The sequence below is a fragment of the Strix uralensis genome, chromosome 4 (genome assembly GCF_047716275.1).
Source record: "Strix uralensis isolate ZFMK-TIS-50842 chromosome 4, bStrUra1, whole genome shotgun sequence".
NCBI lineage: Eukaryota > Metazoa > Chordata > Aves > Strigiformes > Strigidae > Strix > Strix uralensis.
The window spans coordinates 93,219,977-93,242,247 of NC_133975.1; the positions used below are offsets into that span (position 1 = coordinate 93,219,977).

Below are 22,271 nucleotides of genomic sequence, written 5' to 3' on the forward strand. Positions count from 1 at the left end.
CCAAATTTCAACCTGATGGATGCCAAAATACCACTTTTTTGAACAAATATTGAGCAGAATAAACAGATTTATCCCCTTTGGCTCCATGTTTACCATCACTGAAATGAAATTAAAAACTGGAACAATGAAACAGCATTTTCTCTGGTTTGCTTTTTTTTTTTCTTTTCTTTTAAACAAAGCATTTAAGACAACTGTAAAAAGCAATCTTACCTGATAAATGTTGTTCTGCCACAGGCACAGGGACCAGAGAACCGACAAAGGATTACAGAAATAAAGCTAATTCACTAGTGATTAATGTATCCAGTGAAACTACGCTGCATTGATAGCACAATACAGGCAAACCAATGTTGGATACATTGAAATCACAAAAGGAAAAAGGGACTAAAAATGGTAGGAATTGGTAGAAAACTGATATGAAAAAACAAAACTTAGATTCTACAATATACACTGGGCTGGAAACCAATTTCTAAAGGACTGTATTTCACAGGAGCTTTACAGTGTTAAACCTCAGTACGGTCAGATGTTAAACTAGGTTGTCAACTTTCAAAAATCCAACTTACCTCAAATTTCATATACTTTTAAAGAAAAGTTTACATACTGAAGTGGTTGATACTTACAGGTTATCTTAGATGTTCCAATAGAAATTTCTTTGGTTGAACTCCTGCTTTTTTGCCACTCTCAAAAATTTTGCTTGTGGTGAGATTTCTCAAGAGTGGGTTTGTTTGGGTTTTTTTTAATATATTCATATAAATGTAAATATACATACACACAAGTCTTGGTGTATTAGAATCCATTTTGTAGGTCCGATTTCTTAAAATCCAATTGAAAAAATAAATTGGTCTATTTTGTAATCAAGATCTGACCTCATCAACTTCTATCAGCCTAAATAAGAGGATCTGAAAGGGTAATGGGATGGGAACGCTATCAGATAAATTGAAGTAATGAACAGAAATGAACAGGTAGAATAATTATAAATCTTACCTTGAGCTCTCTTCAGACTCGTCCGTGCTGTAAATGGACGCCCCCTGCAATGCTGATACCCTGACAGTCTGTGGTTATTTTTTTATAAACTCATACCAAAAACATGCAAAGGTTCACTGTGCTCACTAGCCAGCTGCTAAAGATTCAACAGCCCCTTTTAAACATATCCAATATACACAATGAGTACTTTCAGTTGATTTTTAATGTTACGAAACCCAAAGTAGCCCCCCCAATAATACAGATTAAAGGCAGTAAAATGCCCAACAGCTTCTGAAACAATGAAGCATGTTTTTTGTTTGGTTGTTTTGTTGGTTGTTTTTTAAAAAAACTTATTACTTGTTTGCATCTTAGTACCAGTGACGACTTGGGGCTTGGAATTACACACAATTCTACTGAAGTTTCACCACTGACCAGTTTCACGTTCAATTGCTGAGCTGCTCCAGATGATTTCTTCTAGAATTTTTCCCCAGGTTTTTATCTCCAACAACTTCAGTCAAGAGAAAAACTAAATACGTGTACATACAACAATGTGTAGTCACTTGTGTTTACACTGATACAGTTGCGTGAAAACATGGTACCATCCCCAGTGACTGCATGTGGCAAAGCTGAATAACACGGGCATACTTCACCTTGCTGTATCTTCAACGTTTTCTTTAACTTTGATTTGGGGGTATTTTGAAATAAAAGTGTGTGCTCAAAAGAGGAGCTTGCTGATGCTTCCCTAGGCCAAGGACCAATCCAGTCTTATTGGGGAAAAAAATACCAACTTTAAGCTAAACATTAAAATAAGAACATCACATGCATAGCTGTGCTTTACTATCCGCAAGTATCACCTTCCAAAGCAGAGACATTCACAGATGCACTAGCATTAGTGGAAACTTCTGTAAGTGGGAACCCTGAGGTGGGACTTACTGTGCACAAACATTTCCAAGCCAGTTACCCCTTTGCATATTTTTCTGAGGGGGCATCCATAAGTATAATAAAAAACAGAAGCTCATACTTACATCCTATTCCATGTTACTTTCCAAGCTGTGAGTTTCATCTTGCATTAGTCACCATATGATCTCTATCATAATGGTGGGGGTCAATGAATAGATTAGCTTTATGGGAATTTACAGTTCTTCCATGCATCTAAAGTTTGGTAAGTCTGGTAACCACTGACCTAGTTTTAATCTTCCCCCACTCTTAACTTAGAACTATTAAAATAAAAGACTTAAATTTAATTCAAGTTTCAACTCTTCATAAAATCTTGGATTATGTTACAAATCTACCTACAGAAACACACTCAAGTGTATGTCTTATACTGCAGCCCCGTTTAGCCTTTAGTTATCAATATCTTGACTTAATGTATGTGTAGAAACTTAAGTTGTCTTTATTCATGTTAAAGTGAGAAGACTGCAAAATACTCAGTAGCAATCAAAGTCTTAGCATAAAGATGTCAAGGGCCACTTTAACGTGGTAGTTGTCTTTTTTTGACTTGTAAAGAACTATATGTATATTAAACCTCATATAAACATCATTTTAAGTGATATTGCAATGTACTGCTAAATTTTATAATAGTGGTTTTTTTGGATTTTGAAAAAGCCTAATTTGTATCAAGTGCAAAAACAAGAATACTACCTTGTGTGTGTCTCTGAATTTACTGATCTCTCTTGATATCAGGTCTCTTTTGTCTTCCTCCATTTCTATAGCATTTATATCCTCCTAAAAAACAAGGGGGACAGGAGGAAAAGCATTAAGAGCCATCTGTACAGACATAGGAGAACAAGAGAAAAGCTGAAGGTTAGAAGTTTTCAACCAGTCTTGCAAGAGATAAATAAAGTCCTTCTGCAGTACCAAACCTGACAGTCTGATGTTAATGAGTGAAAAAAAAAAAAAAAAAAAATCAGATGGACAAGAGTCACAAATCTGGCAACTAGCAGTAAACATAGTCATTGTCAAAGCCTACAATGTAAACGAACCTTGGTGATGAGTGGATAAGGTATCAGTGGGGCCACTGGAAATCTGCGGAAAATCTGCGGAAAAATCCACGGAGATTTTTTTTTTTAAAAATAGATTGCACACTACTCTGAAAAACAATGTTTTGTATGTTTGCACTATAAAGCAATATTGTATTGCTGTGATCTCATTTCTTTGATTCAACAAAATTACAGAAGAACCTCGCTAATTCTCCCTTCTCTGAACTACTTAAAATACATAGTGAGGTCTCATATTAGTAAGACTTCACTGCATTACAAGTGTACTACAGGATATTAGTATGCTATGGTAGCATCATAAACAAGACTAAGCTACGCTTGCCAATATAAACGATCAGTATATTTGCGGTGGGTATGTCTTGATTTTATTTACTCGCTAATTCGCAAAATTTGGGAGATTGCACCTACTAATAGTTAGTGCGAATTAGCGAGGTTCCCCCGTGCTTGAAATTGAAAACCAGATTCCACTCACTCTCAGTTCCCCGCACACATTTTCAACTCCCCCACATCAATCATGCTTCATCCAGAACTAACAGATTCTGCTGCTAAAACCAGCGGGAGTCTTCTTCACACCAAGCTCTTCAGGGGACAACAGCCCCAAAGCTGGTGAGTCCACCCCACCCATCCCCCCCGCCAACCATATATCTGCATTCATCTTCCCTTTCCCCCCACCCTCCACAGTCCTTCTCTTCCCTCTCCTTTAAGGACAAGAGAGCAATGAGCTAGGACCATCTCTTCACTCCCACCTCTATTCACACAGGCCAAAAATGGCAACTTTCAAGCTTCTTTTCCTCCTTCCCAGTATGGGAGGGACGATGGGGTGTTAATTTCAACCCACAAGTGCTATGTATTTAAAGAGCTTATTTGTCTACTTGACTAGCTCAGATTAGTCAAATTCTACATCATACAGAGCTAGCAGAATATCCCTCTGTCCCAGGGACATATTCAGCATCCAGCTCTTCCAAGACTGCAATGGTCTCTCACAATGTTTAACTACCTGGCATTATTCACGGCCATATATATATATATATATATGTATGTACCCACAGGACAATACACATTGTAACAACGCTTGTAACAAAAAAAATACAGCTGACAGCATTAGACAGTGACTCAATTGTAAATTCTCATCCAAGACAGCATCTTCTCCCAAAGGGAGGGAGAGGAAAGAAAAACAAATTCTCAGCTCAGCACTCTTATACCTCAGGTCAGCCGTGGCTAACAATGTTGCGGGGAAGATATACTCACTCCCTGAGGGAGATGTTGCTTCTTGCACCACACTTAAACTCCATAAGCATTTGAAACTGCATTATTGCCTTGGAATAGGTACTTTGCAGAAGACTTAAGTGGGTAAAAATCTTGGTCAAACAATTTTCCAATCTCTTTCATATTAGGTGCAGAATGGTAGGTGTGAAAGCCCATTTTCCCATGGTTAGAAACTTGGCTGGAATAGCCAAGTCTGAGTTTGCTCATTCTTATTCCCCCTTTTCCAGTTTCTTTTAATCCATAAAAAGGTCATCCACAGAAGCAGGCCTAAATCAGAACATTCATTCCTGCTTAACAGGGTTTTTTGCATTACACAATATATGAAAAACAGCTGATCAAATCCAGCCAAATTGACACATGCGTGTAAAAGTGATTTTGTAAGGCAGGAAGATTACTATATGCCTTTCATCCCTGAAGGATCCCTCCAAGGTTTGAGAGGTATACATATACACAATTAATGAAGCGCTTCCACATCTGGGGAGACAGCTGCAACCAGTTGGATCAAGGTGCACTACAAGAATGCATACTTTAAGCAGAGAAGAATAATTTTGTCAAAAACTACCAGAGCAAATTCCTGCCGTTACAAAAGCGCCCTGGCATCTTTCAATGGAAATAGACAGTACGCAGGAACTCTTTACAGTTGTTTTTTAAGTTCTCATCTGACAAACTCTACATGCACATACAGATTAAACTGCACTAAATTCGGTATTTCCACCTTCAGAGGGATGAAAGGTCGGTTCAATCCTGCCCAGATTCAAACCTGTTGTGCCAAGAAGTCTAGGTGCTTAGATGCCTAAACCATCCTGAAATGATGGTGTCTGTAACTGACTAGCTTTCAGCTTAAAAAAAAAATGAAACTGCTGCTGACATCAATGCTTGTTGATTTGTTTTCTCATCAGAAGTTTAGGTTTAAAGTATTTGCACAAGGTTTGGCCATTATATAAAGGTGAGTTGAAGAAAAATCTGTTTTGTCCAAAATCAAAACACATACGTCCTCCTTCTTTTCCTTTTTCTTCTTCCTGGGGTGAGAGTCAGATTCCTGGGAGGGGGCATTGAGCTCGCTGGAATATTCTCGTATTAAGACTTCAATGGCCCCTTTAATTATCTGATCTCTTCTCTTCGTTTCCTCATCCAGTGCTTCATCGTCATCATTTGTCGTCTCTGGTCTGGAGTTCTAAGGAAAAATGGCAAAGTAACAGGAATCAACAAATGGAGAATAATATTGGTTTTATTTCAGAAGTTCACCTTTGATCATCACATTCATGCCCCTACAGCATTTACTAAAAACAAGAAAAAACCCAAACCCAAAAAACACAGAAACCAAACCACCTACAAGTAGTTATCAACTGCATTATTTTAGTCAGATCTTTTCACACCGGCAATACCGTAGGGACCACATAGTTTTACATGTGGAATGGCTGCAGAAAGCAAGTGTGGGATTGCATAATAAAATAGAACAGATAAATGGAGATTAAGGTGGTAGACAGGAAAAGAGAAAGCACGTGCACGCTCACAGAAAGGCAATCACTATAGTCCAGCTCTTGGTCAAAAGTTTCTGCCTTGTATCCTCCAGAACTTCAAGTAATTTCAACAACAGTTCCTCAAAGCCTTCTACTTAAGTGCCATGCAATACAAATGTCTACCTACAACTTTCAAGCTGCAATTTATAATGGGACAACTATATTAAAGAAACATTGTTAGGGAAAACATTCCTTGCACAGCAAACATTTTCTTATTATTGTTGACCAATTACTTTGTAGTTCCTCATCTTTCTGCCCCCTTCCACCTTATAGGGAGGAAAGGGAACACAGACAAAGAAGTGCATCTCACTAAACGTTATATGAAAGGGTAGAACAAAGATCTGCATACTGAGCAAGGTAGCCCACCTCTTGATCCCCTGAATCTCTTAGAAAAATGGAATCTCACCTGAGAATCCAGCTGGGTATCCCGTCCAGCGATAGGTGGTGGGTGGAGTGAGGGGGAGGGAAGGGTCTGATGGAGCAGCAGCTAAGAATGAGGGGGAAGGGAGGATTCAGTTGGAGCTGAAGAGGCTGCCAGGCCAAGGAGGAGCAGGCTGAAAAGAGCTAGAAGGCAGTGACAGGGAGTGGAATTGAAGAGGTCCAGGGAGAAGACGTGATCAGGGAGAGGAGCTAATTAGATAAAGCTTTGCTTGGTGTGTCTCTATAAGCAATTGTGTTGTAGTGTACATGTCTGATTTCTTAATTAAAACAGATTAAAGAAAAAAGTTGCAACTTTTGGATCTGAGTGGCACCAGCACTCCAATGATGGTATGAAAGGACTCGCAAGCAGTATGATTACAATACTCTTCATCAATATTCCTTGGCAATTCACAGCCTTTCTTTGCACCACCACAAACAAAAAAACCCAAAACCATTGGGAGTTAATCTCACTCTACAGTTCAATGGAATCGGCACATACTGTTGTCTTCGCCAAAGTCACAAACAGTACCCTCTGCTTTATTACAATCAATCCCCCAGGACTGATTGTAACCCACAGGAGCTCACAGTAAATAAAATTCATGAGAGAGGTACAAGAACCCCACTGATATTTTAAGCTTGTTTATAATATCAGCTGTGAAGCACAGTATTACAGGTGATTCCATACTTCCTTGTTTCCTGTTGGCTTGGAAGGGGCAATCAAATCAAACCCATGCCTTGGTTAACAGCTAGTACATTACTCCATTCAAAACCCATGAAGTTACTCTGCTTTACTGAGCCATTGTATTTAATTCCATACACTGGGTACGCAGTCAAAAATATGTCAAGTCATCATTATGCCTCTAGTTCTCATTAAATAACATGAAATAAAAGTACTTGTGTTCCCACTGTATTTTACATACCCATAAGAACAATTCCAAATTGGAATTTTAAAAATTTACCTGCTACAGTGTGACTAGTGTTTTTAGTTTTCTGAACAAGAGCCTCTTCTCTTTCATTTAAAAGAAAATAGTTTGAAGTACTATCTTAAGGCATATGCAGAACTTTAAAATAGTTAGAGACCAAGCCCAACAACTTGATTGTGATGTGAAATATATTATTTTAGCAAAGAAATAGATAAAATTCACTTTAACGCAAGTTTGTAAGTGAAGTACCTTTGTATCTCACAAGAATTCAACATACCAAATACCTGCAATTATTACAGAACAGATCCTTAGCTCTAGAAAGGAATGGTACAAAACCAATTTTGCCATCTACTAAACGTCTGTAAGCTACCCACTGCCTGATAACTGCATCATCTATTGAATAATCTACTTCTTTCCTTTTCATTAGTTTGTTCTAGAAGATCATCAGTGGAGGGGAAAGAAACTCCAATTCTCCGGAGACAGATGATTTACAGATTCCAACAGAGTAACAATTACTTCTAGAGTTTATATACTTTCAAGAGTTTCTGAACAAAACGAAGCAACAGAATCATAAGGTATAGCACGTATTCCTATACTTTAGAATGAATTACAGAATTCTAGAGATTCAGTTGTAGCTGACACCTAAGTTTGATTGCTGGTGAATTCAGAGCTTACACTTCACTGCCTTTCAACGTATCTTCACACTGTTAATGTGATTCTGGAAAACCCTAAACTGAATTAAGGGCAGAGCCAAGAATAGAAACTAAGAGACACACTCACAATTTGATCTAGCAAGTACATTACGTTGCCCTCCTGCCAAAGTAACACAAGTCACACATTATATACGTACCCCATTAGAAGCCTTTTTCTTTGCTTTCCATTCATCTAGCTGAGCCTTTGTCTTTGCATCAACTTTGACTAGCAGCTTCTTCTCTCCAATCTGGAGGTCATGGAGTAGTCTCAGTGCTCGTAGTGTGGATTCTGGTTCTTTGTACTCACAAAATCCAAAGGCTGAAATGGATAATTGAAATGAAAAGCAAAAGTGTTAAAGCTCTTCAGGTAATTTCCTTTGTATAAAAAAAAGTGTTTTGAATCAATAAACTTGGAACATAGGCACTTAATTCTTTTTTAAACTAGGAGTACACATCATAAGAAGTCAGAAAGATCACTCAATGCATTAGTCTTTGATATCACTAATGGCACAGTGAATAAGGTGAAAGCAATACATACGCTGATGTAGATGCCCCACCCCTGCAAACATTCAAGGTTGGGCCCACAGGGCTCTGAGCAACCTGATCTAATTGAAGATGTCCCTGCTCGCTGCCAGGGAGTTGGACTAGATGACCTTTAAAGGTCCCTTCCAACCCAAACTGTTCTGTGATTCTATGACCGTGTTTGTAAAGCTTTTGACATGTCTGTCTTAACTACCGAATACAGTCTATATGAAGACACATCTCAGGTGGATTTGCAATTGTCTGAAAACCATCAACATCAATCGTCAGCTCATTGTTAACCTGAAGGGAGGGGTATTTCAAACTAGGTTCTGCACAACAGTTACAGAAAGCTGTACATGAGAAAAACATGTTATGAGAGCAAAATAAACAAAGCTTGATCTATAAGAAAGCTGAAGAAACTGAGTTACACCTTAAAAAATAATAATAAAAAAAAACCAACCCCGGGAAGATATGAAAATACTAACAGCAAAAAATAGTAACCAAAACTGTTTCCTGCATCCACTGGAGAAAGGTCACAAGAAAAAATAAATCAGTTCAATTTGACAATAGGGAAGGAAGATAAATTTTACATCAGGAAAACCTCCTTAAGAGAGAAGGATAATACACAGTAATGGCAGAGACTATTAACGGTGTTGCAAATATGCTCCTTTGGAGGCTAAGTCCAAACTGGCAAACCTTTCTCAGGATGGTCTATAAACACCTGATTCAGTCTCAGAACAGAAAAGTGAGCAAAATTAGGCCTCCAAGACATCTTCCCATTTAACCTTTCTCAACTTTATTTTTTTTTCCATTCTGTCTTGATTCCAAGGACAGAAAACACTAGTCCTTTACTAGGAAGTATTTAGCAGTTAAGTATCATATACAGTATCTTAAAAAGTGAAAGTATCAAGAATAACAACGCATCAGACATTTTAAAAACTGCCAGGTAGTAAATACAAGAGTCTGACTACAGATTTTGAAAAGTATGAACAATTACCTTGAAGTTTTCCAGATGCCCCTTGTACTCTCTTCCAACTCAAAACCAAGCCACATTTCTGCATTAAAGAGAAATATTAATAACTAAATATTATTTCAAAACATTACAAAAACTTAACCACTTTTTGCAAAAGATAACAAGTAAGAAGGGTAAACACTACTAAAAATAAAATACATCTATGTTCACTGACATCTACAGCTTAAAAAAGCTGTACTCTTCACTTACTGACTTTAAACTCAAGTGTAATGCTATTCCAGGGAGTGGGACTAACTCTGCCTTTGGTATCAGTCCACTGCTTGTGGGTCATAACTTTATTCATCAGCTAGGGATGAAATTTAACAAGGAGTCCACTGTACTTACCGCTAGAAGCTGCCGTATGAGCATGTCCGAGGCCTTCTCAGAAATGTTGCCTACAAAGACGGTGGTAGTGGGACCACTGTTTTCATCATTTTCTTTGTTCTTTAAGCCAGGATGTTCTTTTCTGGCTCCTAAATGTTTTCCAACCATAGACACTGTGGTAGGAACTAATACCTAGAAAGAGGAGGAGAGGGTGTAAAATAAGGGTGTTGGGTTGTTTGTTTTTTTAATGTAAATCCGTAAGATGAAAGAGTTGGGGATGCACATGTATTTAAAAATTAAATTTTCATATGAACCTTAGTTAGGCTTATGGAGCAAGAAACCAATATGGGGTTCAGGCTTTAACACTTTATACAACACAGAAAAGACTGCCATTTGCTGGCAAAGACAGACAGAAAAAAAAGGTGTACCTGAACATGGCTACTGGAAGATCTCAAGGTGAGCACAGTAACATTACGTATTATTTCTTCTACAAATAACTAATTTGCAACATTTGAGTCACTGGAACTTGAAGTACCTTACCTAACAGTGTAAAAAGGAAGCTGCAAATAGAAGAGTAACTCTGACTCAAAAGGCTTCAATGGACACATGGCAGGTCTTGGAGCTTTCACAGAGTGAACACTACTGCTTTATTTAATTAACACACAGCCCAAAGCCTCTTTGGGTTAAGGAGCAAACATTTGTGAAATAAACTGTAGAGAGATAGGCACTATCCCCTGTTCCATTTTGCTGCACCCCTCTCCTTCCACATAAGATTTAATGGTATATATGCACTGAGTCCCTCTTCTCAAAACACCCTTCTAAAAGTGTCACTTAATAAAAATTATTTTAATCAGAGAACCGAATAATGCATTTGTTCAAGTATCTTTGTCTTAAATACACTGGTTACCATGACCATATCTTTCTGTAACAGATAACACAAGCTGTCAAGAAATTCAGTATTTTGGGGAGATTTCACTTATGCAAAATTGTAGAATCGTAATTCACCTTGACACCAAGAAGTAACCTTTATATTTTAAAGAGCACTTTCTTCTGCCCCATAAATCATAAACCTTCCTTCCAACTAGAAACTAGTAAGACAAACAAAGAGACCTTTCTCTCATATGCTCTTCCACAGATGCATCTTAGATGCAACTATTCCTTCCCCTGCAACACAGGGAAAGAAAGCTCGTTTGTAAGCTTGTCAACACACATCTTTCTGGCTAACTCAGCAGTGCTGCATGACAGCCTTATAAACCTGGATGAGGTGATGCCTCCAGAGCACTCTTGTTAGGTCACCAAACTCAAAAGCAAGAGACCTGGAACCTAACTGATCTAACTGTACTGCATAGGAAGACCATGTGTGACCCAAAGGCAAAGCCTAAATCATTGTATTTGAGAGAAGTACATCTTCTTGCAAGAACAGTAATTGCTTCACCTTTGCAGCTAGCAGCTCCAGACATTACTTCAAATTTTGTCTAGGTCAGAAATTAGCATAATATTTGCTTAACAGTTGCATTCAAAGTGAAGCATTTCCTTTCATAGTATGAACTCTGATGGAATAGAGCAAACCAAAAATACTGTTGACATCTACTAAATTTTACTCTCCATTTTATTTTGCTATCATCTCATCCCCACTGTAATACTTACGGTCGGAGCAGGAGCCATAATGCCCATTGGTACAGGAATCATAGGGGTCCCTAAGACAGACAAGACATTAATATTAGTCTGCCCTGTTGAGATTACTGATGAATACAAATGAACCAATCACAGACACGACTTCCAAACCAAACAGCAATTTTGGTCAAATAAGAATTTCACAGTACTGATTCCCAGTAATCTCTTAATCATTCAAGCACAGCCCAAGTACACTAATATACCGTGTGCATCCTGGTCACTTTTAACACACTACCATTTCAACTTTGTTCATCACAAACAAGTCTATTTTCAAAGCACATTCAAACCACTGTTCTAGAAGATAGCTGCGTGATGATTGAGGCAGGGAATTCCACAAACAGAGCAAAAGCAGATGAAGTCCTACTGATGATAATCTAATTCCTGACTTGCTCAGTTTTCATAGCACAATCAATTCTGCATACAGATTAGGGATGAGGTTCTATGGAGGATGCCACCAGGCCTCATGCTACTATTTATGGAATAGCATAATAAAGGTGGCATAGAACACCTCAACCCGGAAGCTCCCTACCTGCTGAATACTTGACTTGGCAGTCTCTAAAACTTAACTTACAATATTTAATCAGGTGAAACCATGCAATACCCTCTCTCCCACTACCAAATTCACTGACAGCTTTAAGTACTATCATGTGAACCAAATATCTGATCATAATAAAAGCTGTTTGTCTTTCCATGCCAGCTGCTCAAGGAAGTTAAAGATATTAAGTAACGACGTTGAGACTCAAGAACAATGAAGTTAATCTCATATTCTTCAGAGAAATATCCTCTAGGGATTATAGATCTCTTTTTTTCATTCTACAAAAAACTTTCTTCATCTTTCACTCTCAATCCTTCCCTTTTGATCCTTCCCTTCTCCATCTCTCTTTCTGCTGTATTCATAAAATCCTTACCAAGCTTCTGCAACCTACCTGGACTTGTTCTCCCACTTTCTCCAGTGCTTAGTCCTGAAACAACACTACTCCTTAGACACCCTCTCCAGCCTTCTCTTCATCCACTCTGGTTTTGCTTTGATTCCATCATTTATTTTCTCAAACACTCAATCCTCTTCCTCAGTCCCTTCATATTAAAGTCATATTACCTCCCATCCTTCCAAATCATTCAGAGAATCAGAAGGTGTATTGCTCACCCATGCTCTCAGTTTTAATACACCATGGCAACTCACAGACTGAAGGAACTACTCCAAGACAAGACTTTGGTTGTGCAGCCCTATAACTATTGTAACTGTAATTACCATGATGCTGAAATTGGATTTTAAAGTTACAACTCAGTAAAGATACTTGTGTTATCACTGACAGTTCTCTGAAACTACCAGCCCAATGCTCAGAAGCCAAAAAAAAAAAAAAAATCCACTAAAACATTGGGCATCATCAGCAAACATACTGATGATCAAGACCACAGGCATCATTCAGCTGCTGTACAAAAACCTGGTGGCTTGGCTACTCCCTACAGACCTGATCTCTGCAAGCCAAGAACACGCAGCCTTGCAGAAGAACAACTACATGACTTAAGTGTTGAAGCAGCTGCTTTACTAGGAAAGACTCTACACTCTGAGACTCTTTGAGTGTGGAGGTTTGCAAGGCATGGAACACGACTGAGGTGTATAAAACCACAAGACACAACTCGCCCAACACCCACATCAGAACCAGGGCAGTAGGGAAATGCTAAGTAGGCAATGAGTTTAAAGACAGTCTCTTAAAGACTTTAAGAAAGTAGCATTTTACATAGTAGTTAATGAACTTCTTAAATTTGGCGCAAGAGGTGACAGTGGAGATGGACAGTATCGGCAGGTTCAAAAAATATCAAAATGTTCATGAATGACAGGTCCAGAAAAAGATAAAGGAAAAATGAAAAATCATACTCTTAACATCCCTAACACTACAGCTGCATGAGGAACAGACTCAGAAAGCAGATAGGTGTACATGTCCACCCTAAATACCATCTTGTATTCCCACTGCCCAGACAACGCATCAAGCTATATGGACTGCTGGTCTGATCCACTACACCATTTCTTACACACGAACCATGGTTTTTTACATCTTAATGGCATCCAATAATCTTCAGAGATGACGAGATATCAGAATCACCTCCTTATCAAATCTTCCACACTTAAGAGAAGGAAATGCTAGAACTTCTTTTTTTTAACAGCCATATTTTTAAGCAAAGCAAAACACTTTTCCTAACTTCATTCTTACACAAGCAAACTGCTCTAGCTGAAACTTTTCAAAAAATTATAGGCTGAGTAAGATAACTAGAACATGAAATTTTGGCCAAACAGCTAAAGATATTATTATTATAAGCCACTAAAATTGTTATCTTACATATGGAGTAACTTCAGAGTAGACTTTCATAAAGTCACTGTGGCACTTTCAACTCTACTGATATACTTGTGCTAAGAAATGAGAGATCCATATCATCTACATGTCGAAATATGTTATCTGCACAGGTAAGCAAACTGTGTTTCTAGTGTGCAGAGGAAAATTTAAATCTTGCCTAATACCAGGCTCCTCCACTCTACATACTGTTTGGATTACTAATACTGAAACAAGACTAGTTATATAAAAAGTCAAACACGCAAGAGAACAAAAAAGTCTTTGTCGCACATGTTAAGAAGCAAATGTTTAGAGCAGAAACTTGTACCAGACATTTTAAAACATTCTTCAGAAAGTTATTTTTAAAAGTATCTGGTGTTTTTCATACCAGTGTATATAAACTGGAGCCAGTAATGATAAAGAGGTATGGTTTTAAAGTTTAATCTGAAATTTTTGATGGCAGAATGCTACCTAATCAAGAACTCTGCCTTTAGCAGAAAATAGGTAACATCTCATGGATCTCAGGAAAAAAGTTCAGAAAAATTAATGCAAATAAGGATTAGCCTGATGAATGGATGTGTACAAACCATTCCCGAGTTCAGCCATCTGGTTTCTGAATACCTTTATTGTCTACAAAACACTTGGGCACCAGCTTAAGACCACATAGACAGGAGTTATTTTCTGCAGCCCTTGTCATGAATTTCAGAGGGGTAATTCTCTGATGTATTTCTCACTCCCACTTGCTCTGTGGTCTCCTGCCTTCAGTCACTGTTATCTATGCTGGGAACGTACAGGAAGAAGGTACAGGAAGAAGGTACAGAAAGAAGGTGGTTCCAGACCAATGAATTAAAGTCTCAACTCAAAAAACAGAGGTTGATCTTACAGATGAACTAAGGGAAGAAAGATGGGATTCATTTGGGGAAGATCAGAAGGAAAGAGGAACATAACAGTAAGTTTGCAAGATGTGTGGAGGAAAGTAAGTAAGAAGCAGAATAAAAGTGGGACTAATAAAAAAGTGGAGAAAAACAATGCAAACTGTTGGACCTTCTCTGAAAATTACTCCTATATTTTCACACCACACGTACTCAGTGAACCCAACTGTATCCAAAGGCTATTACAATGGCTTATTTGAAAGGAATTGAAAATCATAAGTCTGCTGTCAAAACAGTGGCTCTTTGAATACCTAACATTAAAAAAAATCACCACCTAGCTTCAGTATTGGAAAAAAGGTCCAAGACAAAGTCTGGTATTGTCTCTAATGGTTTGATTTCTGGTCAAAAGTAAGAAGCTTTCAGAAGACCAAAAGGAGCTTGCTCACATGACATGATCTGTGGGTAAACTAGACACTCAACTGCAATGTACATGGATCAGTTACTGAAATAAGAGCCAGTAACTTTTGTAAATAACACAATTCAGAACAATAAATCGAAATTTACTTCTACAACACTTTCATATACTAGCATAACTTACCAGGAGGTACAGGTGGAGGAAAGCCAGGAAACTGTGGAGGTGGGATCCCAGGGGGAAGCGTTGGGATTCCCATAGGAGGGCGATTCAAATGAGGTGGAAAAGACATTCTTCCAGTCACAATCTGTCAAAAAGATAGAAAAGGAAGCTTGTACTAATCAGTTCTCAAACATGAATTACAAAGGCAATGCAAATAATAAGCGTCCAAAATGATTTTAGATCTTTATATGGACATTTAACTACAAATTAAAACTATTTTTAACTCTTTTTCCGCAGGTACTCATTAAGTTACAAATGTAGAAGAAGTCTTCTTTCACAATGAAAAACCACTCTTCCGGGAAAGTGTTTCAGAATGAAGTGAAAAACAAAACTATATCTGGCTCCTCGTACCAATGGTTTACAAGCAGTGTGACTTCAACAGCATTTAACAGTTTGTCCGGTTTCTTTAAAATAAACTTATCTTTGCAGCATCTGAAAACAGAAGTAATCTTGTAATATATTTTCCATAAGGCAAATAGTTCTCTTGTACAAGAAATGATCACACACAATACAACTGTGGAACAAGATGAGAGAAAGAACTGGAACATCCCAATGCTCAGCATTAACTGGAATTGTATTTAAGATGACACTGGGGAGATCCCCAAATTCCACCAGAGACAGTTAAAAGCTTGGAAGAGGGTTCTCTGAACTATTTTTAACTTCCCAGTTCACATATCTTCTAGAGCTCAACTTGGACGATAGCCCATAAGCTGAGAGTCAGTATGTTATCGTGAAGAGTAAAGATTGTTTTAACATCATGTGCTATTCAGATTATTATTATGTGTGTATTATTGACCCTGTAACAGACACCACCCAATAATAAAAAAACTCAAGATCACTCTTAACACAACTAACAAGGCATGTATTCTTGCTTCCAATGTTATCTCAGCAACCTTACATGGTCAAGTCTTCAAAAAAAGTTGGCCCTCAGTTCCTGTAAAAACAAAACTGGTCACCAATATTACTGCTGACCATATAGGTACATTCACACTGCAGTGGGGAAGCACTAGAGGAACTTAAAACACACTGGATCGTGTGGATAGGCATCACAAAGACACAATGTCACAAGCGACAGGAGCCCAGGTAGCTGCCTGTGCAAACATCTGTGTTTCTCAATGGACCGTACAACCTGCTTTACAACCTACAGTACCATATCCTCACTGCAATTGTTTTCCAAACAGGCAACCACCAGTCAAAACTGAAGCAGGCAGCCTTGAGAAAAAAGAGTTCTGGTAAGCAAAATTCTGATACGTACAACAGACCTGTAGATTATAAAATGCTTTCCCCAGCTTCCTGGCATTGAACACTCAAGAAAGAGGAAAGGAGCTTTGCTGGAGACAGATGTGCCTCCCATACAAGAGCAGGCATTTAATGACAGTCTGAAAATCTAGAAGTAAGAGCTAATATCAATACTCTCCCATAATACATTTGGAAGAGCTAAAAAATTATAAGAGAATCATGTAGCAAAACTTTATTCCCACAAAGACTGGAAACAACTATGAGAGATAGACAGTGGACTGGAGAGGATAAAAGGGAAACCCAAATGTATTTGGTAATACCTTTGAACATCAGAACTTATTTATTCTGGTTAAGAACACTTATATGACCCTATAGCATAATTCACTCAAAGTCACATTTACAGCTACATCAATTACAAGAGGTTCGTGATAATGACATTCATTAATTGGCCCCAAAGGGCATTCATCAACATCTCACCAGGAGAAAAGATAAAACGCTCCTGTGACACAAGGTCTAAGATGGTAGAAGAAACAAGAAAGCAAATGCAAGCATTCATTCAACAGTTCAATAAAGATTATTTTATGAAATATAAGAAACATAAACCCTTTTTTTCTTCCCCCTTAGAATCCATATGCCTAAAGACACACTTCCTCTCTGTCATTCTTCAATTTTTAAAATGGAACGGGCAAAAAAAAGCAGCAAAAGTGTACTGATAAAACATTTTAGGTGGAAGAACATGGTTTATTGTCTCTTCAGACTACATGCACATCAGCTGACATCCCTCTAGAATGCGAAACTTAAATGGTGTGGAAGGGAACAGAACTCCCTTATCTGCCTTGGCATCACTATTTGAAACTTTCTCCACCAAAAAAATCAGCCAACAGTCCCAGGAAAGTCAGAAAACTAAGATCTTTGAGGCTCTCAGTCCTTATCTATATTGCAAGCTGATAGACAACTGGACAAAATTTAAAGCTGTTTTGTGGCAGGATGGTAGAGCAATAAGCTATGGGGTCTGCGATGGTTCTAAACAGGCTACAACAGTGTTACACCATATGAGGTCCAGAAGACATTAAGGAATGGTCTGTTAAACAAAAAAGAACAACTGGGGAAGTAACTTTCCAGGCTGCCTGTAGGTGCAGTCCCTTCTCTTGCTCTGATAAGCACTTTATCTGAGACACCATTTTGGAGAAGCTAAAAAAAAGACCTAGGGACTAAGAGGTGAAACAGTTGTTTGAATTAAAAGATGCTGAAACTTGCTGTACTCAATGGATGTTACATATGCACACAGGCAAATCTGGGGTTTTTTTACATTTAAATAAAAAAAGCAAAGATTTAGCAGACAATGAAGTAATTGTCACTGCATAAAAGGAACAAGGCAGTTAAGTAAGAACGGATCAAATTTAGTCTTTCAATCTTCTAGTCAGATGATGTGAAACACACCGTTACCTGTAAGGCTTCAACAAACCATTTTACTTGAAGCACTCTGGTCTTATTTTTTTTCATATTTGTACAGTTATTTTCACAGCAGCTAGAAAGCTGCTCTGTTACTGACTTAATTCTTGCACGGACTGATCCTAGCATCTCTGCTGTCTGTGCCACTGAAGAGCAACACTAGAATTAAAGAAAGCATTTGTCTCTTTCTTGCTACTATATGTAACTACCAGTGTGAAACTGGCAGAGAGAACAGCTTAGTTCTGTTTCTGTTATGAAAACTGTGAGGATCAACAGATACCAAGATTGAAACTGCTCACTGGAGAAGTGAGAGATCTGGACAAGAGAGGAAGATGCATCCAGTTCGTTGCTGCAGACAGGATGCTATAGTGAAGGGAACTGCGTAGCACACTTTTTCTGTCAGCAGCTAGAGAACACACAAGAAACATACATACTTTTCCAACAGTCAACAGGGGCCTCTGACATCAAATTTATAAGAAACTACAAACCAAGGGTTAGGTATGGAAAGTTACAAGATGCTAAGCTGGGTCTAGGTAGAATACACTTGTAGAAGTCTCAGGAACAGCATCTTGAACTTCTCTGCAGACTGTCCTACTACCCTGCCAGTACAGTTCAGTGATCACTATTTGCTGTGGTCTCTGTATTGTATACGGTGATCTTCAAATTTCCCCAATATATTCAAATGTGTAAGTAAGGAACTAAAGAGTCCTGAGATATTTTTAAAACCTCAGTTGACTTATTAAAGCATTACCTCAAGTGAAATCGGATGTGAGCAGCATTCTTGATAGCTGCACTTCAACTAGCAGCTCTTTAAGCAAGAGATTAATTTTGTGAATGTTACAGAGATCACAAAGATACAGGGGTAAGAAAGGCAGTGAGCATCTCGCCTGATGCCATTCAAAATACTGAGATAATGACATCTTCAGCCCCTAAAATGATGGATTTATGTCAGGTCTCTGACTCAAAGTGTAGTCAATTTAGGCCATGTCCATGCCAGCAAGCAGGGCAGTACAACAGGAGCAGGTCTGTTAAACGGAACAGATGGAGCTGAGACCCTAATGTCCACACTACACATTTTGGGGAGGCCCACCCCACTAGAATGAATGCCTGTTTGCAGGTAGGAGTGCATTTTTCAATATATTTTCATCCAAAAGGAATCCAGTTCCTCCACTGGAATAGTGCAAACCAGTATGAAAAAAAAGTTTCCCAAGTGAGGACAACTGCGAGGCTTCCTTCAAAAGCACACTCCTGATCCAAGTTAACACAGGAATGTAGGTGCACACTTTACTGGCCTTAGGCAATTTTCGTAAGCTGCAGATTAATGATGTCATGGGTGGCAATACGTCTAAGCTTACTCTAAGCAGACCCAGCTCAAATCCAGCCTGAGCTATTAACGAAAACCAGTGCTGCACAAACACAGCTATAACATTCCAGGTTCAACTTTGGCCTAGAAGGAGTTCAGTTGCTTTCATACGCTGCTCTTCTGAGTTAATAAGTCCTGGTGGAACCAAATGCCATGCAGAGCCAGCTGCACCAATCTTCTGAAACTTTGAGAGGGTACAGGGATACCCGTACGGCTCTAAGGTTTGGCAAAATCCACTGAGACTTGTTAATTCTGACTCAGTGCTATCCCTGCTGGGACACAGCCCTGTCCATTAGAAGCACGCTGGCAACTGCACAGGGCTGGCCTGAGGGCATGCTGGACTCAAGTGTCTGAGACCACGCAGAATTACTACGAAACAAGGGTCACCATCATTCAGACATTGCTGCCCTACGCTTCTTTATTATCTTCAAATCCCAGAAGTCCCCACAAGAGCAGACTGACTGTATGAGTAGATTGTATTGGTCTGGCTGTACGGTATTTTTTTTAAAAATCATAGTATTCTTTAAACTTTTTTTATTTACTTGAGTTTTTTAATAAAGGGGTGAGGACATATGTCATAAACAGAATGTAAGTTTCATAAAAATCAATGGTATCCAACGTAGTTTAAACTGACAATTTTATCACCTACTCATGGCAGCACCATAATTCTACCAGTGTCACAGGATTTAATCTCTTTAGTATCTCTGTGTTCACACTTTTATTTAAAAACCTGCAAAACATTTTAACCATTTTCAAAACAGTTAAGTTCCCCATGAAACAGCTACAACACTTACTGTTGAGCTGCTGTTATACTAAACAAAGTTAACTGTAAAAATCCTGAAGTCTTAATGCATAAACAAACTTAATGTGTTTTCAGAATACGTACATGTAGTGTCATAACAGCAGTGACAGTATGGCTGATCTAGCTTGATTTCATTTTGTCTGATTTTAACTTCTCTTCAACATTTTCCCAATACAATTCTTCTGCACCACAAAAAATCTGAACACTTACGTCTAGAATAAGTAAGTTGCACGAAATAGCTTGGCAAGCTAGGCCCCAAAATAAGGGAGCAGTAAGCACAAAACTTGTTTGGAATTTTTTTTTTTTTAATGAACTACAATCCAGCTTTGATTATAATCTTAAAGTTTAGAGTACTACAAGAGCACCTGACAAAATCCACACACATGGTAAGTGTGTATCACTATGATATTCAGTAACACCCTGGTTAAACAGATGTTATACCAAGACATTTGATTTGTATATCCATGTTACTATGTTTCACTGAAATGTCCCTATAGAAAAGCTTTCACACATAAAAATATTTTTAATGCTTTTTAAGAATTAGACTAATTCCTAATAAGAATGGTACAATGTTTTGGCATTTAATTCTAATGTCAATACCTAAGCAGCAACAGAGAGTGAATAATAATTTCCTCTCATTTATGACAAAGTGTTGTATACATTTTGTGTCACATGATGGGTGCAGCTGAGCAACAAAAGCATTTTCAGAAGCAACTGGAGAAAACATATGCAGTAAACCAACCTATTCAAATTAGTACTGTCACATAGGCTTTTACATCAGTCTCTACATGATTTTTACAGGAGTTTTAAGCCATTCCATGACAAAAATAAATAACCTCATAGTTTGTCAGTCATTGGAGATACTGTTTATAATATTGCTTCACACCAAAAAAAAAAAACCCCTCCGTGTAAGAAAAATCTTTTATTTCAAGCCAACTCAGTGAAATGTCCACTTTCTTATATAGCCCTACAGTTTTCTCCAAAATTGCCTGCAAGCTAAGCAAGGCATCAATGTCAAACAGACACGGGAAGAGATAAAACAGATTAGGATTTTCCAAGTATATTTATTTCTGAACAAGCAAAACTAGTATTTGCTCAAGTCCGTTTTTCAGAGGTGATCTAGAAAGTGTTCACTAGCCACCACGGAATAAGTTGTATCCCAAACTATTACTATGAAGCAACACACTCATCCAAACAAAAGTCTCAGTCCAAAAGCCCTTTAACTAGGGCTCCATTAAGCATGTCACCAGAACTTTAAGATCTTTGATTTAGTTCCTAATTCTGTGCCTCTGCACCCATATGAAGCCCAAGTCAGTCAAATAAGTGACTCTTCACCCTAACTTTGTTATTAACTCTTCCCAAAACACAAACGTGGCTGTGGCATTACAGCATTTATGGGCACTCGAAAGACAGAAGCAAAGAAACGTGAAGCGTTGTGTACGATGCCACTCTTTTACCGGGAAACTAAGAAACTGTCCTGTTCTTCCTTCTTTGAATTTGTTCTGGACCACCTTCCATAAATGCTGATGCAATACCTGAAGCAATGCTTTCCCACCCCACAAAAAATTACTAAAAATCCGTATGCATGCATTTTTAATCTGAATAGACTGAGAACTCTACAACTTTAAGATTTCACTTCCTGTAAGCCCATGTAAGACCTACTACCAAAAAAAGTTAGTTGTGTTCGGGATGTTCCCTGTATTTAAACAAAACCCCTTCTTTTCTTTCAGGCAAAGGTCTTTTTTCTATAATGGAGAAAGACATCATGTGAATAACATGCCAATATACACATCACAACTGCTACCGACACGGATGATTCACTCGGATTCTTTCACGCACGAGCTACTAACACGTGTTTTAGGATGACCACCCCACTCCGCACTAACGACATTCACTTCCCCGCCGCGATCCCCTGGAAAAACGTTTCCTCGCATGACCCGCTTCCCCGACATCGACAAGTAAAACCCCACCGATAGTCGGAGGCGGCCCGGCCCAGGCCAGGGAACAGTTTCGGGCGCCGGCAAAGCTCCGCCACGGGCTCGTCCGCTTGCACCCGACATACGCAGGGCCTCGTCCCGGGCGTGCGATGGGCTCCTCTCGCCTTCCGCGGCACCGCCCGCCGCCCCGCCCGCCGGGGCCGGCTCCCCGCCGCGCCTCCGGGAGGCGGAAGGGACTCCCCCGCCTCCTGGGCGGGAGAGGAAGCCAAAGGCCCCCGCCGCCCGCCGCCACCCTCCCGCCAGCACCTCCCCGAGGCCGCTCGCCCGTTCCGCCT

At 38.9% G+C, this 22,271-nt stretch overlaps 1 protein-coding gene across 2 annotated transcripts in view; it reads right to left on the bottom strand.

The window, feature by feature from the left end:
• Positions 1-22,271, bottom strand: part of RBM25 (RNA binding motif protein 25) — a 34,426-nt gene that overhangs the window by 11,783 nt on the left and 372 nt on the right. The window contains exons 2-9 of one of the 2 annotated variants that reach the window (XM_074867946.1): positions 15,108-15,228; positions 11,284-11,333; positions 9,658-9,828; positions 9,298-9,355; positions 7,937-8,097; positions 5,215-5,397; positions 2,943-2,996; positions 2,602-2,685 (exon numbers count right to left, since the gene is read on the bottom strand). In XM_074867946.1, coding sequence (XP_074724047.1) covers positions 2,602-2,685; positions 2,943-2,996; positions 5,215-5,397; positions 7,937-8,097; positions 9,298-9,355; positions 9,658-9,828; positions 11,284-11,333; positions 15,108-15,213 — 867 coding nt within the window. In that variant the 5' untranslated portion in view covers positions 15,214-15,228. The remainder of the gene's footprint in view (positions 1-2,601; positions 2,686-2,942; positions 2,997-5,214; positions 5,398-7,936; positions 8,098-9,297; positions 9,356-9,657; positions 9,829-11,283; positions 11,334-15,107; positions 15,229-22,271) is intronic. The other variant, XM_074867947.1, reaches the window with a different exon arrangement.